General features: G+C 44.8%; 1 protein-coding gene across 1 annotated transcript in view; it reads left to right on the plus strand.

The window, feature by feature from the left end:
• Nucleotides 1-396: 396 nt before the first annotated feature.
• The window catches only part of LOC127430908 (neuronal acetylcholine receptor subunit alpha-9), a 30,813-nt gene continuing 14,506 nt past the window's right edge, over nucleotides 397-16,703 (plus strand). Inside the window, exons 1-4 of the mRNA XM_051681050.1 lie at nucleotides 397-402; nucleotides 629-779; nucleotides 9,130-9,275; nucleotides 10,621-10,775. Coding sequence (XP_051537010.1) covers nucleotides 397-402; nucleotides 629-779; nucleotides 9,130-9,275; nucleotides 10,621-10,775 — 458 coding nt within the window. The remainder of the gene's footprint in view (nucleotides 403-628; nucleotides 780-9,129; nucleotides 9,276-10,620; nucleotides 10,776-16,703) is intronic.

Below are 16,703 nucleotides of genomic sequence, written 5' to 3' on the forward strand. Positions count from 1 at the left end.
GTGAGAAACAGATCAATGTTTAAGTCCTTTTTTACTATAAATTATCCACTTTTGACCAGCCATGACCAGTAGGTGGCAGTATGCACAAAGAATGTAAGAAGTATGTGAAAGTGGAGATTGATAGTTTAAAATTTAAATATAAAAAATAAATTACATTTTAAATATTATAAATAAATATAGATCTGTTTCTCTCCCACACCTATCATATCACTTCTGAAGACCTAACCACTGGAGCCGTATGGGTGACTTTTATGCTGCCTTTATGTGCTTTTTGAAGCTTCAAAATTTTGGTACCCTTTTACTTGCATTGTGAGGACCAATAGAGCTGAGATATTCTTCTAAAATTTTTAATTTGTGTTCGGCAGAAGAAAGAAAGTCATACACTTCTCGGATAGCATGAGGGTAGGTATGATAAGAGAAATTAAATTTTTTGGGTGAGCCGCTCCTTTAATATTATTTAACTACCACACTGCTTCACACTTACACATTTTTTTTTTTTCTCAAGCTCGAGTATCAATACTCCAGACTCGAGCTTCTCACACTGTACTCATCACTAGGCTACTGATTGTAACTACCACGCGACACTTTGCTCTCTTGCCTCTCGTGTTGCGCGTTATTTTTTACACAGCATCGATTATGGGAACTGAACGACAACATCTGCTGCATCCTGTTTCATGAGACCGTAAGAGTTTTTATTCCCAATTTTTCACGGCATAAAATGAATCCACGTAGCATTTTGGCTTCTCTTCATCTGATTATCACAATTGATTTTATTCCAGGTAAGACTATCTCAATTTCTTGAACGAGTTTATTGAGGAATGCGACACATTTTTTTTTTTTTATTTTATTTGTCTTATGTTGAACAAGGTCACAATTACAGTGTTTGATAACGTATCATATAGCATATCAATGCTTCTAGCTTAAATACTATTGTTAAATATTCATATAATAATTAATATTTGCAAAATATGTTTCAATTGCCGTTTATATTGCAGATTTTGTTTTGCAATGTTTTGGTGTCTGCGTGTTTTGTTGTGTTTTTTTTTTTTTTTTTTTTCCAGTAAATATGAATTATAAATATAAAACATTGTTATATTCTTCATACTTTTCTCAATTGTTCTGCATTGCTCACTTCAAGAGAATCTGCCAGTTGAAAACTGAGTATCCCTCCATGGCAAGATATTTTATGCTCTTTATACCTAATAAACCCCACAGTAATCTGGAACACATTTGTATTCAACCCTACCAGCAGTAAAGAGATGACAACACATATGACAAGATCAATATATGCACTTCAGATGTGGCATCTTCTTCCTTTATAAAAATGGTGTAATGGTTATTCTTGCATTCTTAATCTCCAACCATAATCAGTTTTGTCAGCATGAGGACAGTGCACTGGAAGCATTTTTAAAAATGGTTTATGGCAGTTTGGCTGCTTTATGATGGATTGTCAGGATAATAAATGTTCAAAGTGGGATTGCCAAGGAGCAGGAAGAGGTATCTGACCCACTGAAGGCTGGGCCACTGATAAATAATTAGTGCTTACAATACCCTATAGGGCATAAGACCAGCAGTCCCAGTGTCACCTGGAATTTACTTAACTTTTTCAATTATTATTATTAATAATTCAGGAAGAGTCTCCTGTCTATTAACTGTAAGTGGCTAACCTTTTAGTCTTGTGTGTGTGGGAGGAATTAGGAGTTCCTTTACCTATGTTTGTGACTGAATGTGCAGCATATGTCAGAAATTCAGTATGTGTGCTTGCTTCACAAAATAAGTTTAGCAAAATTTTTGTAATAATGGTTTGTGAATATGCAGTTGCAGTGTGATTCTTTTCTGTTACATGTGCAATTACCGTATGTTCACGACATGACATCAATTCTTTACAAAGTGACTAGTGGCCATTAAGTGGCAAGAACAGGTTATTAAAATAATTTTTCAGGTCCAATACAAGTTAAGCTCAATCAACAGTATTTGTGGCACAAGGTTGATTACCACAAAAAATTATTTAGAACAACCTGGGTTACAGTGAGGCACTTACAATGGAAGTGAATGGGGCCAACCCATAAACGTTTCAAAAGTATAGCCACAAGACTGTAACGGGTTCAGGTGGGCAAGGTGGAGGCAGAAATCGGCTGAACAGTCAACATAACTTTAATGATGTAAAATAAATTAAACAAACGTAAACACACAGCGGCCGCATGTGGCTCTCTCTCGCTCTCGAACTGGCGCCTCTCCTCTTTATCCCCCTCCTGGCTGATTAGCCTGATTCAGGGCTGGGCATGTGTCCTCACGGCCCGGCCCCACCCGCCTCCTGGTCACACTCCATCCCCAAGCCGGGGAAACCCCCAGCATGATGTACTTTCCTCCCTTCTTGGAGGGGGGGTGTTGCCCTTCCATCAGTGCTTGCCGGCAGGTCTTCCCCGCCTTTCTGGAGCCCTTGGAAAGATGAGGGGAGGGAAAGGGGAGAGGGAAAGAGCGAGGCAGAGCGACAGTAGAGAGAGAGGAGAGAGAGAGAAAACTGGCTCGCTGGTCCCCGGACACACTGTCGCCTTTTCCTCAGCCACTCCTCCAACCTCTGGCGGACGCTCCTCACCTGGCGGATGGCAACGAGTCCTCCGACCCCAGGCAGACGGCCACGGCTACTCCCCTGGCAGATGGCAGCGGCGAGGACTCTGCTACAGCGCATCCCTCCTCCTTTCTGGGTTTCGGCACCAATGTAAGGGGTTCAGGTGGGCAAGAAGGAGGAGGGAAACGGCTGAACAGTCAACATAACTTTAATGACGTAAAATAACTTAAACATAAACACACACACAGCAGCCGCATGTGACTCTCGCATCCCATATTGATTAGATACAGGACACATCATTTTATCTTTAAATACAGGACAATCCAGTATTTTATGGGACGGGCGGCAACCCTACAATAGGCACTACTTGATGAGGGGAAAATCAAAACCCTAAACTTGTAGACTTTGATCTCTGAGACATCTGTGTGGTATAACCATCAAGGCTGGATGATGGATTTAAATGCGATTAAAATTGCATATGGCCTTGTACAAATACTAAGCCGCTAAAGGCTGCGTCTTTAAATATATAGTCTGCATTGACCGCTTCAGACAGCGCTCCGCGAGCAAGTGGCGCACTGGTGGGAGTAAAAGTGGAACACGCAGAGTAGTGCAGCAACTATTATCATATTACTGTTCAAATTGCAAAGTTTGTCAAAATGGTCCCGTCCCAAATGCTGGCTATAAATGGAGTAGCTTGAAACAAGTCACAGATCAAAGCAATAGTCAGTCATCTATATCAGAATAATCATAGTAAAAGTAGGAGCCCTGATGGTTGTGATTCTCTCATTGACACATATGATTTGATATGAAGCATCCATAACGGTCACATCCATAATGCATTTTCATCATGTGTTTAAAGTATAGAAGGGAGACCATTTGTTCATCTACTCAGCATCAACATATCAACATAAATTTAGCTTTGTACAGAAAGTATCAACTTATTTGAATGAATATTGTTTTAGTGATATAATCTTAACCTCTAAAACTTTACAGACATGACACGGTGCTGAAACACAACAATATCACGAATGTGGCTCATATAATGTACAAAAAAGGCGCTGTTATGACAAAGTGTGCATATTTTTCATATAATTCCTTTACTCTCAGGAAAAAGATTACTGTTAACATAAGTGAAAATAAATAGTCCTTCAATCCCTTTTTTGCTATTATAAAATACAGCTGTTTGAAAACGTTCATGAAGTAGATAATGCCATTTCCTTTAAAAACAAATGCATTCTAGCACTATAATACAGTAAAAATATACTGTTAAGCTAAATGAACAATTTAAAAGGGGTTTTATTCCTTTGCTTAAAACTTTAGTTTTACATGGTTGACATTTTCGTGGAATTGTTCACTATAGGTTTCTGACCTCCGTTAAGTTGGCACCCCATATAATTAAATAATTACCAAAATTATACAATTTGTTTGTGGTAATTTGTGCAGGTTTGTGCTGTTAAACGAAACACTGTAACTATTTCACTTTCTTATAGGCTATAGCAAGAAATTTTTCGGGAGCAGAGATGTCACTCTCCACCCCATGTCGTCCAAATCACTCCGAACTGGTGCCATTAATTTGTGCTCGATTTGTGCTGGTTTGTGCCATTAAAATAAACTAAATAATGTTTTCCTTTATTTGTATTTAACAAGATAGCTTTTGGGAGCCGTGTGGTAGCACAGGGTACACCCTGTGTGGGGCTTTTCCACTGCACGGTACGGCTCGACTTGACTCTGCTCGCTTTTTGGGGGTTTTCCACTGTGGATAGTACCTGGTACCTGGTACTTTTTTTAGTACCACCTCGGTCGAGGTTCCAAGTGAGCTGAGCCGATACTAAATGTGACGTCAAAACCCTGCAGATCACTGTCTGGTCAGAGGAATTGTCACTACCAGTGTCACTGGATTTGCGACACGGGACATCAACCCGCTAGTTTTAAAGTTAGCAACAGCGATAGCAGTATCATTTGTTCACGCGATTTTCGAATTGTAAAAAGAAATGGCTGTGCGCAAAACCACGCCGTGGTCAATAAACGAGGTGCAGACGTTCCTCTCGTTAGTAGCCGAGGAGAGGATCCAACGAGAGCTGGATGGGGTGATGCGAAGAGGCGGCGCAACTATGACGATCAGCCTATAATCCCACCCACGTTGAGGCTGCACTAAATTGCAGTGGAAAAGCAAGCTCAGAAACGTAAAGCAAGCAGAGTCGAGTCGAACCATAACGTGCTGTTGAAAAGTGCCATTACATATCGTTTGTGCTCGCTTGGTGCTGGTTTTTGTGCCGTGCTTGGTATCGTTAAAGCATTTATTATTGGAAAATACTTAATCTTTCACCCCATCAAACTCCAAACGCCACAAAGAAAATTGTCTGTTTAAAAAAAAAAAAAAAAACAGCCCACCCCATATCACATTCAATTTGAAAAGATATAGATAAAAAAAAACAAATAACAATACACCAACAATGTTCGCACCATTTATAAAACAAGATTTTCAAACAGCTATATTTTATAATTGCAAAAGAGGGATTGGAGGACTATTTATTTTCACTTTATGTTAACAATAGCCAAATCAATTTCCAGAGAGATAAGGAATTATATGAAAAATATGCATACTTTGTCATAAAAGCACCTTATATATATATTTATATATAAGAGCCACATTCATGATATTGTTGTGTTTCAGCGCTGTCATGTCTGCAACTTTTTAGAGGTTAAGATTACATCACTAAAACAATATTCATTCACATAAGTTGATACTTTCTGTACAAAGCTAACTTATGTTGATATGTTGATGCTGAGTAGGCTAGATAAACAAATGGTCTCCCTTCTATACTTTTAACACTCATGAAAATGCATTATCATATGTGTCAATGAGAGAATCACAACCATCAGGGCTCCTTCTTTTACTATGATTATACTGATATAGATGACTGACTATTGCTTTGATCTGTGACTTGTTTCAAGCTACTGCATTTATAGCCAGCATTTGGGAAGGGACCATTTTGACAAACTTTGCGATTTGAACAGTAATATGATAATAATTGTTGCGCTACTCTGCATGTTCAGCTTACTGACGCCGCTTGTGCAGCGCTGTCTGACACCCTGTCTACACCGGGTGCGTCCATTGACGCGACGCATCGGCTTGAGGCTGTCTACACTGCACACCTATGTTCTAAACCATTTAATTTGTGTAATAGCCCCAGCGCGTGCAGCGCAAAATGGAAAGGGACACTCGATAGTCAGCGCCACAGACACACCACAACAGATGCTTTCAGTGTAGACAGTGTAATTGATTATAATGGGGTTCTATCCCATCATGCATCATGCAGCCTTGATGATTATATCATACAGAAGTCTCAGTGATCAAAGTCTACAGGTTTCAGCGTTTTGATTTTCCCCTTAAGTAATTTTGTGACAACTGTCACATCCGTAACGACAAGTTTTCACTGCAGATGTCACATCCTTAATGCTGGAATTGCCATTTTAGCTCTGTGATTGGCCAAAATGCTCCATTCTACTTTTCTGAAACCCTCTACTTTTCCCTGTGGAACCTGGAAGCTTGACCTCTGGCCTACATTCTGTAAGATCTGAATTCCTGCATTTTGAATTTTAGAATATTGAATTGCTGCTTCTGCTGTCAATTTTATAATCTGAATATTTACAGCTAATATCAACTCTAAAAATTCGAACACAAAATCTGCTATTTAAAAATAGAAATATATAAAATATGTTTTGTTAAATGCCACTAGACTAGAATTAAATTTATGAAATTAAAATTCAAGACTATAAAATACCCCACTGGAAATTCAATTTTGCAAAATGCCACGTCTAGTATTTAAATTTAGAAAATTCAAATTCAAAACTATAAAATACACCATGGAAAATTCAATTTTGTTATATGCCACATGTCTTAAATTCAAAGTCACAAAATTCTAATTCAGATCTTTTTGTCATTTATTTAGCTCCATAGATAAGCTACTTGTGATAGCAGTCTGTGAAGATGATCCCAGTTGCTGCTGTGCGACTGCAACAAGATACCGTACATTTGAGTTGTTGCAACACATTTACTTGTCCTTTTCTGAACTCTCCAAAGTGGCACTACATCATCATCCATTCTTCAGCAGTTGGGCAAAACATCCAACCATTTTCATTCATACAGTAGTCTTCATAATGCTGAAACAATGCCATATGGATGCTTTTAAAGAGCTTCTTGTTTTAGATTGGGACATGTTTTGTTAAAGATGGGTATTCTTTGCAAATCTGACTGCATTGTGTACTGTGATTTATGTTCTCAATTAGCTGTAGTGAAATCAAATCAAACCATCTCACAGTAAAATAACCAAGGAGGTCTATAATATCTGGAAAAAGCTATTTCTAATATCATTCCTATTCATCAAAGTGGCAGTTGCACAATGCAGTTTGTGTGTTTATGACTAAAATCATCTCATGTAAGTGGACATCATTTAAACATGTTTTTCTAAAATTCTGTTAATTTCTTTCTGTTTAAAACATAAATTACTGAGTGCACCTTTGAATGTAATTACATTTACTTTTCTCATTGTAAGTAATTTATTAATTCTTCATAAATTCTTTTTAACTGAGGCAGTTATTACCCATATACATCTTACCCAAAGAGTTAGTGAAGCATTTGAGAATTTTCTGAACATTTGAAATTCTGAGTCAGTGTCAAGCATCTTTGAAATCCTTAGACAGCAGTATCTTTACTTACAAGAATTTGATACTTTCTGCATACTTGCTCAGTTCATGGTGCAGGACAGCAACTTTACCAGCTGGATCGCACACATCTTTTTCACACCACAGCCTCCATTCTTCCCTTCGATTAGAGCCCTGTTTTGTCTGGCTCTTGGAGTGAATCGATGCAGCGGGGAAAGCGCTGACCACACATCCTCATCATCACATCATGGAACAGTCAAGAGTAATTGAGTAAACCTGCATGGTCACTAGTGTTTCCTTGCTGCACGTGGGTGTGGCAGTAGTTTATGCATGGGTGGACTGGAGGCCAAATATATGGACTGTTCTTTGAAAGGTTATTGCAGTATGCCTGTTCTTGGCACTTGCTGGTGCAGTCTGTTAGCTAATCCATTCATCATAACTGTGGCATCAGGCTACCCTGAGCAGTGAGCAGGCAGCCAAGTTCAATAGAGTAAATAGCCTGGAACTACAGTTTGACACCCAGCTGGTTACTAATAAGCAAATAAAGAACTGAAGGCTGTCCCCATATTTTAGTGGTTCACTGTAATACATTGATAGTAATCTCTTGACCTTGTAATGCATGGCACACCAGACTGAATTTTGGCAACAGAAGTTTGAAAGTTCTGCTGCTTAAATCGGTCTGTGCTTAACAGAATTCTAACCTCTGCCCCATTGACCGAAGCTGGAAGTGTTGTTGAACGTATGCTCCAGGAAATGTCCACAGAGTGGCACCAAAAGAGAGTTGTATTTTTGTTTCTAAATGATGTAATACAGTCAACGGGAATGCATATTTTATTAACCATACACCTTAACTTAAACCCCACACCTAAACCTAACCATCAGTGGAGTAAATTAGTTATTTTTCAACCTACAAATCGTGAACACGATTACTTCCTGGTTCCCGTGGGACAAGAACCCATGTCTTGGGGGTTGTTCATGCTTGAATTGATGCTAAAATGTCTGACGGGGATGGCACTTGTCAATAATTCGACTAAATGGGGTTGATTTCAGGGAACATGTACTTTCGGATGCAACATGACGATTTCCCATCTGATAATGGGCACACAGTGCTATTGTAATATTTGCTAGTATTAAAGTTAAATACAACTGTCCAGAGCTCTGTATAATGCACAAGCACAAAGATTTCCTAAAGAGCATTACTATTGTTAAAAAAAAGTTTTAATGGCATACAGTATGTTGTTTTATGAATGCTGGTGTGCTGGTGTTCCCACCAAGCTTCTTAACTAGCTTAAGACTTCCTTGCTTAACCAGCTTCACCAGAAAGACCATCCTGGTTGACCTGCATTTTTGCTGGCTAATTATGCTGATCTACCAGCTAGACCAGCACTAACCAGCCTCGAACAACATGGAAGTTCATATTGGTCCAAGCTGGTCTTTTCAGCAGGGCAGTAATGCTGTGGTGATCACATTATGCTTGTTCAAGTGTCAGCAACAGTAATCAGGGGACTAGGGAAATTATTGCAGGAAATATTTTCAATTTCTCCAAGATAATTAAGCCTGTTAAATAGTTTGTGGTGTGATGGTAATTGTGCAGAATAATAATCTTTCCTGATTCTGCAGCGTGATGACATTCTGATGGACTTCTTGCTACAGTAAAATGAAACAGTAAATGACTCAAATGCCTCTTTATCAGCCCTGAACACTCACCCAGCTATTACATCGCTTGTTGCTAAGCTCGTGAAGAATATGAGGATAGGCATTTTTAATCACTGTGTGTTAACTGTGCTTACACTCAGATTGCCACCATTTGACCATATACAGTACCTTTATTGATTAATCAACCTGAAACAAATCAGCTTAAACTTCTCTCTCACTCTCTTCTTTCTTTCTGACAGTGTGTTTGTGTGCCCAGGGGAGATATGCATACAAGCTGCTGAATGATTTATTTGTGAATTACACCAATGCATTGAGGCCCGTGGAGGACACGGACAACATCATTAATGTCACCTTGCAGATCACTCTCTCCCAGATCATTGATATGGTAATGTCTCAAAGTCAATAACACATTCATTCTTATTCTCTTTATCTGGGCTCAGAGTGCTGTTTTGCCCAAGTTTTTTTTAATTATTATCTTTGAATAGTGCTGTCTGAGCACAGCATAATCAAATACTGTATTTTATCTACTTTTAAATGTAAAGAATATTCTTATATTTTGCCTGGTGAGGCAAAAACACTTCCAGTAAATATGGATGTCCAGGATGATGAAAAGGAAAAATCTTTTTAAAATGTAGTTTAAAACAAGTATCAAGTTCTTGTACATGTTTAGAAATTAAATATTTGTATTCATGTTGGTTTCAGAAGTTTCTGACAACAGTTGTTTTTTATTTAATGGCTCAATTTCAAGTGATTTAAGAGTAAAAGGTAAACTATGACTATGAGTGTATACATATTAATCATTATTAAAATTGTTAAAAACATACTTTTGAAGGTAAAAAGTGTTCTTGGTGTTATGCCAGTTGACAAACTAAACTGAAACCTTGCAATGTCAAATGATCTCATATTTTTCAAAAACTTACTGAGCTTGACACAGTGGGTGCTTCTCATTTCCTAAATCGTGCATCCTCATTTCCTCGATCCTCTGTCTTCAAGCCCGTGATCCGGAAACCAGACAAAGTCTGCTTGGATTCCTACATCCTCGTTTACTTTCCTTCCATCCTTTTCTAAGAGGTAGAGCAAGGAAACAAGGAAAGGAAGCAAGGAAAGAAAACAAGGATGCTCAATTTAAGACATAAGAAGCACCCAGTGATATCATTTCCTGTTTTATGGTTTTCTTGTCACATGACAACAAAATGGCTTCCTGCATGTTGGCCGGGGTGCCCATTGTACATAGGGGCCACTGTTTGTTCCTGGCAGGCAGCAGATACCCTAACCCAGCCCCCACCCTAATCCTAACCATATGGAGCCTGTAAGGCTGAGTACCCTACCAGGAACAATGGATGGCACCTTTCTTCCATCTCAGAAATATATTCCAGTCAGTTATAATAAACACCAAAATCACAAATCAATTAAATGTTTTTCTATGTAAAGCTATTGGGTCAAACATGTTTTTTCATGTTCTTCATCTTCAATGATCTTCAATTTCTGCTTCTAAAATATTTGTTTTGTTTTGTTGGGCTATTAAAAATGTCTAACTAACATGCCACAATGGAAGAAAGGTGCCTGAGGTTGTTCCTGACATGCTACTCAGCCTTATGGTTAGGAAAAGGGATTGGGGCAGAGACTGGGTTGGGGTATCTGGTACCTGATAGGAACAAATCTAGGCACCTTTTTACAATGGGCATATATTTCTTAATATTGATACTGAAATCCACTCTTTCTTTCTCTAGGATGAAAGAAACCAGATCCTCACAACATACCTGTGGATTCGTCAGGTGTGGTTTGATGCCTACCTCACCTGGAATAAGACAGACTACGATGGACTTGATACCATCCGTATACCTAGTAGTTATGTATGGAGACCTGATATTGTCCTATATAACAAGTAGGTCGGTCTGGTATTGAGTTTCATCAATTCATCCACCACCAGTATGTCATGTTCTGTCTATCACATTGGTGTTGCCAAAAACATAGTCTGTAAATGAACCGTGTGTACATCGGTGTGTCCATTAAATTGGGTTGTTATTGCTTCTCATACGAGCTGGACTACAAGGTTAATGTATGGTTAACAGAGCTTTTCATGTTGAATTCCAAAAACACGATAGAGAATTTTTATGTTTTTATTTTTATATTTATAATGGCAGTTTTTTGAGTAAAATAAGGTCTGTGGTAAAAATCATTTGAAGATACTTAGACGTTTTGTTCTACAACATAAATTACACACAGAGGCAAAGTCGTAGCCCAAACATGAATTTTGAAGACGCCGTATTTTTTTGAAACAGAATGTTGCTAACAAGTTTCTAGATAAGAACTACTATGGTTCCCTATCTGTCACTCACTCGACGTTGGTGTCGATGTAGTGACACTAGGGGTCACTCTTGGGAGCCCGAGACACCTCTGGTCTTTGATAAAAGGCCAATGAAAATTGGCGAGTTGTATTTGCATGCCACTCCCCCGGACATACGGGTATAAAAGGAGCCCGCAACCACTCATTCAGATTTTCTCTTCAGAGCCGAACGGTCATGCTCGTTGAGCTGAATAGCACTATTCATTCACCTCTGCTGGATCTGACGGCGCATTTCAGCGGCTTCTCCCTCCTCTGCACTGGTGCACTGCAGAGAACGCCCCTGGGCGCTTCGGCAGAAAAACTAGAGAGTATATCTTCTGAAAGAGCGTTTTTCCCCTCTAAAAGAGTATATTTCTCTAAAAGAGCGCACACACAGAACGTCTTTTTAAAGACACGTCTTTCTAAAGATGCCTTTCCGATCGTGTGTTATTCCTGGTTGCGGTCGTTTTCTCTCAACTTCGGATGGTCATGATCGCTGTCTTTCGTGTCTGGGCACGACCCACACGGAGGCAACGTTTATGAATGGTTCATGTTCTCACTGCGAGAACATGACCATGGCAACGTTGCGGTCGCAGCTTGCTTTCATAAGAAAGCAAGCCACCCCAGCGGCTCCCCGCCTCGGTCCTCCTACCTACGGGTATGAGGTCAGTGCGGCTAGCACTGGGGGCGATTTGGGGACTTCAATGGGATCGCCTCCGCCGGGTATCCCCCCGCGGACCTCCCATTCCCAGTACGCATGGACTGAAATGATGGACATGCTTTCCCGGGCGGCTGCGAGCGTCGGGCTAGAGTGGAACCCTCCGCTCTCCCCTGAACGCACCCCGCTCCAGTGCCATTCTTCCCGGAGGTGCATGAGGAGCTGACAAAGTTGTGGGAGGCACCTTTTACTGCCCGACCCTGACTCCGCAGTTCCCCCGCTCTCACTACCCTCGATGGCGGGGCGGCCAGGGGCTATACGGCGATTCCCCCGGTGGATAAGGCGCTCGCGGTGCACTTATGCCCGCAGAGCGCCGCCACCTGGCGTGGACACCCTAAGCTCCCGTCCAAGCCCTGTAGGCTCACGTCGTCCCTGACGGCTAAGGCCGGACAAGCCGCCTCTGCCCTGCACGCCATGGCTCTCCTGCAGGTCCACCAAGCCAAGGCGCTGAAAGAATTGCACGAGGGTAGTTCCGCCCCAGATTTGATGCAGGAACTGCGCTCGGTGACCGACCTCGCCCTCCGGGCGACGAAGGTCACGGCGCGGTCTCTTGGGCGGACGATGGCCACACTAGTGGTCCAGGAGCGCCACCTGTGGCTCAACCTGGTCGAGATGGGCGAGGCCGACAAGACACGGTTCCTTGCTGCCCCCATTTCCCAGGCAGGCCTATTCGGCGACACCATTGAGGACTTTGCCCAGCAGTTCTCGACAGTAAAGCAGCAGACGGAAGCAATCCGGCACATCCTGCCCCGGCGCAGCTCAAGATCCCGCACCCCGTCTGCTCGTCGCCAAGGGCGTCCCCCTGGGGTGACTGCACTGGCTCCGCCGCAGCCTGCCCCTCCGGCCGGCCCCGGCGTGGAGCCCACCGCAGGAAGCCGATGCCACCCGTCTCACAGCCGGCACCGAAGAACCCACAGAGTTCCTCGAAGTGCCCCTGAGATGGGCAACCCAGGGACGAGGGAACCCACTCACGTGGAGCTGGTAGAAAGACCACTCCATCCCCCGGTGGAGGGCCGGGTGGAAAATCTTTAGTTGCCTTTTTGTTTGATTTCGCCGCACGCCCAAGTGGCTGCGGTACCCAACAGTTCAGCAAAAGAGCGGCTTCCTTCCTCCCTGGGTCACATACCCGGTGTGTACGGTCGTCACCACGACTACTGTCCACGGGCTTTTTCTTGCAGGATTGGCGCTCTAGCAGTGCCCTTTCCACCCCTGAGCGCCCAGCTGTGGCACACAGCCGCCCCCGATGTGGCAGCCTCCAAGGGTTACAAGGACAGGCCTCTTCCTCCCTCGTCTCAGCCTGTTCCAGGGGTGGTCACAAGGAGCCAGGTAAGTGCTTCGATGTCCCTAGACTCAGCACGGCCACGACGTGTTGTGGCACCTCACGCTCCACCCCGCCGTGAGGCCCCACCTGCCGGTACGTCCGACGACGTTGTCCCCTTGGTCCCCCTCGCGCGGAATTTGGACGCATGGCTTGCGCTTCCCAATCCATCGCGGTGGCTGGTCTGGACCGTCCGACTCAGCTACTCGATTCAGTTCGTCCGGCATCAAGATTGGTTCGCAGCGGTAGACCTGAAGGATGCGTACTTTCACGTCTCGATCCTTCCTCGACACAGACCCTTCCTGCAGTTCGTGTTCGAGGGTCAGGCGTATCAGTACAAAGTCCTCCCTTTCAGCCTGTCCCTGTCTCCTCGCGTCTTTACGAAGATCGCAGAGGCTGCCCTTGCCCCGTTAAGGGAGGTGGGCATTCACATTCTCAACTATCTCGATGACTGGCTAATCTTAGCTCACTCTAGAGACATAGGGACCTGGGTCAACTGGGAAAAGAGCAAGCTCCTCCCGGTTCAGAGCATCTCTTTTCTTGGTTTGGAGTTGGACTCAGTCTCCTCTTCAAACAGAAAACAGTGGTTCCACTGAAACTTTTTCAGAGGCTCCTGGGGCATATGGCATCCTCGGCGGTGGCCATCCCGCTCGGGTTGATGCATATGAGGCCGCTTCAGCACTGGCTCCAGACTCGAGTCCCGAGACGGGCATGGCACCATGGGACACACCGTGTGGCCATTACGTCGGTCTGTCACTGTCTTTTCAGCCCTTGGACTTACCTCTTGTTTCTACGAGCAGGTGTTCCCCTAGAACTGGTCTCCAGGCGCGTTGTGGTCACGACAGACGCCTCCAAAACGGGCTGGGGCGCTGTTTGCAACGGGCACGCAGCCGCCGGCCTCTGGACGGGTCTGCGACTGCATTGGCACATCAACTGCCTCGAGTTACTGGCAATTCTGCTCGTCCTGTGGAGGTTCCGACCGTTGATCCAGGGCAAGCACGTGCTAGTTCGGACGGACAGCATGGCAGCAGTAGCATATGTCAACCGCCAAGGCGGTCTGCGCTCTCGCTGTATGTCACAACTCGCCCGCCGTCTCCTCCTCCGGAGTCGGCAGCACCTCAAGTCGCTGCGAGCCACTCACATCCCGGGCAACCTCAACACTACAGCGGACGCGCTGTCACGGCAGGTTTCCCTCAGGGGAGAGTGGAGACTCCACCCTCAGGTGGTCCAGCTGATTTGGAGTTGATTCAGTTGGGCACAGGTGGACCTGTTCGCCTCCCAAGAATCCTCCCACTGCCCGCTCTGGTACGCCCTCACCGAGGCTCCCCTCAACATAGACGCGCTGGCACACAGCTGGCCCCCTGGCATTCACAAATATGCATTTCCCCCAGTGAGCCTGCTTGCACAGACCCTTTGCAAGGTCAGGGAGGACGAGGAGCAGGTCATCCTGGTAGCACCCTACTGGCCCACCCAGATGTGGTTCTCGGACCTCACACTCCTTGCGACAGCTCCCCCCTGGCAAATTCCCCTGAGGAAGGACCTTCTTTCTCAGGGATGGGGCACCCTCTGGCACCCGTGTCCAGACCTCTGGAATCTCCATGTCTGGTCCCTGGACGGGACGCGGAAGACCTAATTGGCCTACCACCCGCCATGGTAGACATGATCACTCAGGCTAGGGCCCCCTCTACGAGGCGCCTGTATGCCTTTAAGTGGCGTCTATTCGTTAAGTGATGTTCTTCTCGACATGAAGACCCCCAGAGATGTGCAGTCGGATCAGTGCTTTCCTTCCTGCAGGAGAGGCTGGAAGGGAGGCTGTCCCCTTCCACCTTGAAAGTTACGTTGCTGCCATAGCAGCACACCACGACACAGTTGACGGTAAGTCCTTAGGGAAGCACGACCTGATCATCAGGTTCCTAAGAGGCACCAGGAGGCTGAATCCCTCCAGACTGCCCCTCGTTCCCTCATGAGATCTCTCTGTAGTTCTTCAGGGTCTACAGAGAGCCCCCTTTGAGCCTTTGCAGTCAGCCGAGCTTAAGGCACTCTCCTTGAAGACTGCCCTCCTGACTGCACTCACTTCCATCAAGAGGGTAGGTGACCTGCAAGCGTTCTCTGTCAGCGAAACGTGCCTGGAGTTCGGTCCGGGCTATTCTCACGTGATCCTGAGACCCCGACCGGGCTATGTGCCCAAGGTTCCCACCACTCCTTTTAGGGACCAGGTGGTGAACCTGCAAGCGCTGCCCCAGGAGGAGGCAGACCCAGCCCTGTCGTTGCTGTGTCCGGTGCGCGCTTTACGCATCTATTTGGATCACACGCAGAGCTTTAGAGTCTCTGAGCAGCTCTTTGTCTGCTTTGGTGCACAGCGGAAAGGAAGCACTGTCTCCAAGCAGAGGATCACCCACTGGCTCGTTGACGCCATAACCATGGCATATCTCGCCCAAAACATGCCGCCTCTGGTAGGGCTACGAGCCCATTCTACCCATGGTGTAGCGGCTTCTTGGGACCTGGCCAGAGGTGCCTCTCTAACAGACATTTGCAGAGCAGCGGGCTGGGCAACACCCAACACATTTGCAAGGTTCTACAACCTCCAGGTGGAACCGGTTTCGTCCCAGGTAGTGGCACGCAACACAAGCGGATAAGCCCGGGATAGCCGGCCGGGTGTATCGCTTGCACATAGTGCCTTCCACCTCCTTTTGAGCTGAAGACGTGCGCCGTTAATTCCCAGTAGTGTTCAAAAAATTTGTTCCCTGGCTGACTTCCTCCGAGCCCTGTGGCAGTCGAGTTTTTGGAGAGACTCACTGCTGGCCCAGTACACGCACTAACTAAGAGCCCTGTTCTGGGGTAGGTGCTCCGCATGTGGTGGTTCCCTGTAAGGCTAAACCCCATGCGATCTATATCTTCCGCTAATTCGTTTCCCTGCTGGCAAACTGCGTCTTCCTTGGGCAGAGCCCCTCTGTCCCAGTCTCCATGTTTGTAGTAACTCCTCCCCCATTGGGCAGGATCTACCTTGAAGGCTCTCCACTTGGTTGGAAAGACCATGTGACATATTTTTCCACATAAAAATATCCCCCCCTCTCTTGGGGCGATGTGTGGTCTCTGTGGTGTCCTCCCCTTGGGAGGGACACCCCCCAACTAGACCTGGAGGCCCAGTCGGATAATCCCCCTTCTTTTTTAGGGAGTGGAAAAAGAGAAGGGGAAAAGAGGCCACGACTGGGTTAAGCCTGTCTCTATCTTTGGGTAGTTGACTTGTCCCCAAAAAGGGCCGTTCGACACTCATAACTGTGTTGGGGGAGGTTACGTGTTGACCTGGTGTGCTGGCTATGAGGCACACAGCAAATCTGCCCACCACACACTGCCAGTTCACGTAACACCGTTCAGCCTTGTGGTGTTTTGTATAGGGACCCCTAGTGTCACTACATCGACACCAACGTTGAGTGAGTGACAGATAGGGAAC

The sequence above is a fragment of the Myxocyprinus asiaticus genome, chromosome 40, assembly GCF_019703515.2.
Source record: "Myxocyprinus asiaticus isolate MX2 ecotype Aquarium Trade chromosome 40, UBuf_Myxa_2, whole genome shotgun sequence".
Taxonomy (NCBI): Eukaryota; Metazoa; Chordata; class Actinopteri; order Cypriniformes; family Catostomidae; genus Myxocyprinus; species Myxocyprinus asiaticus.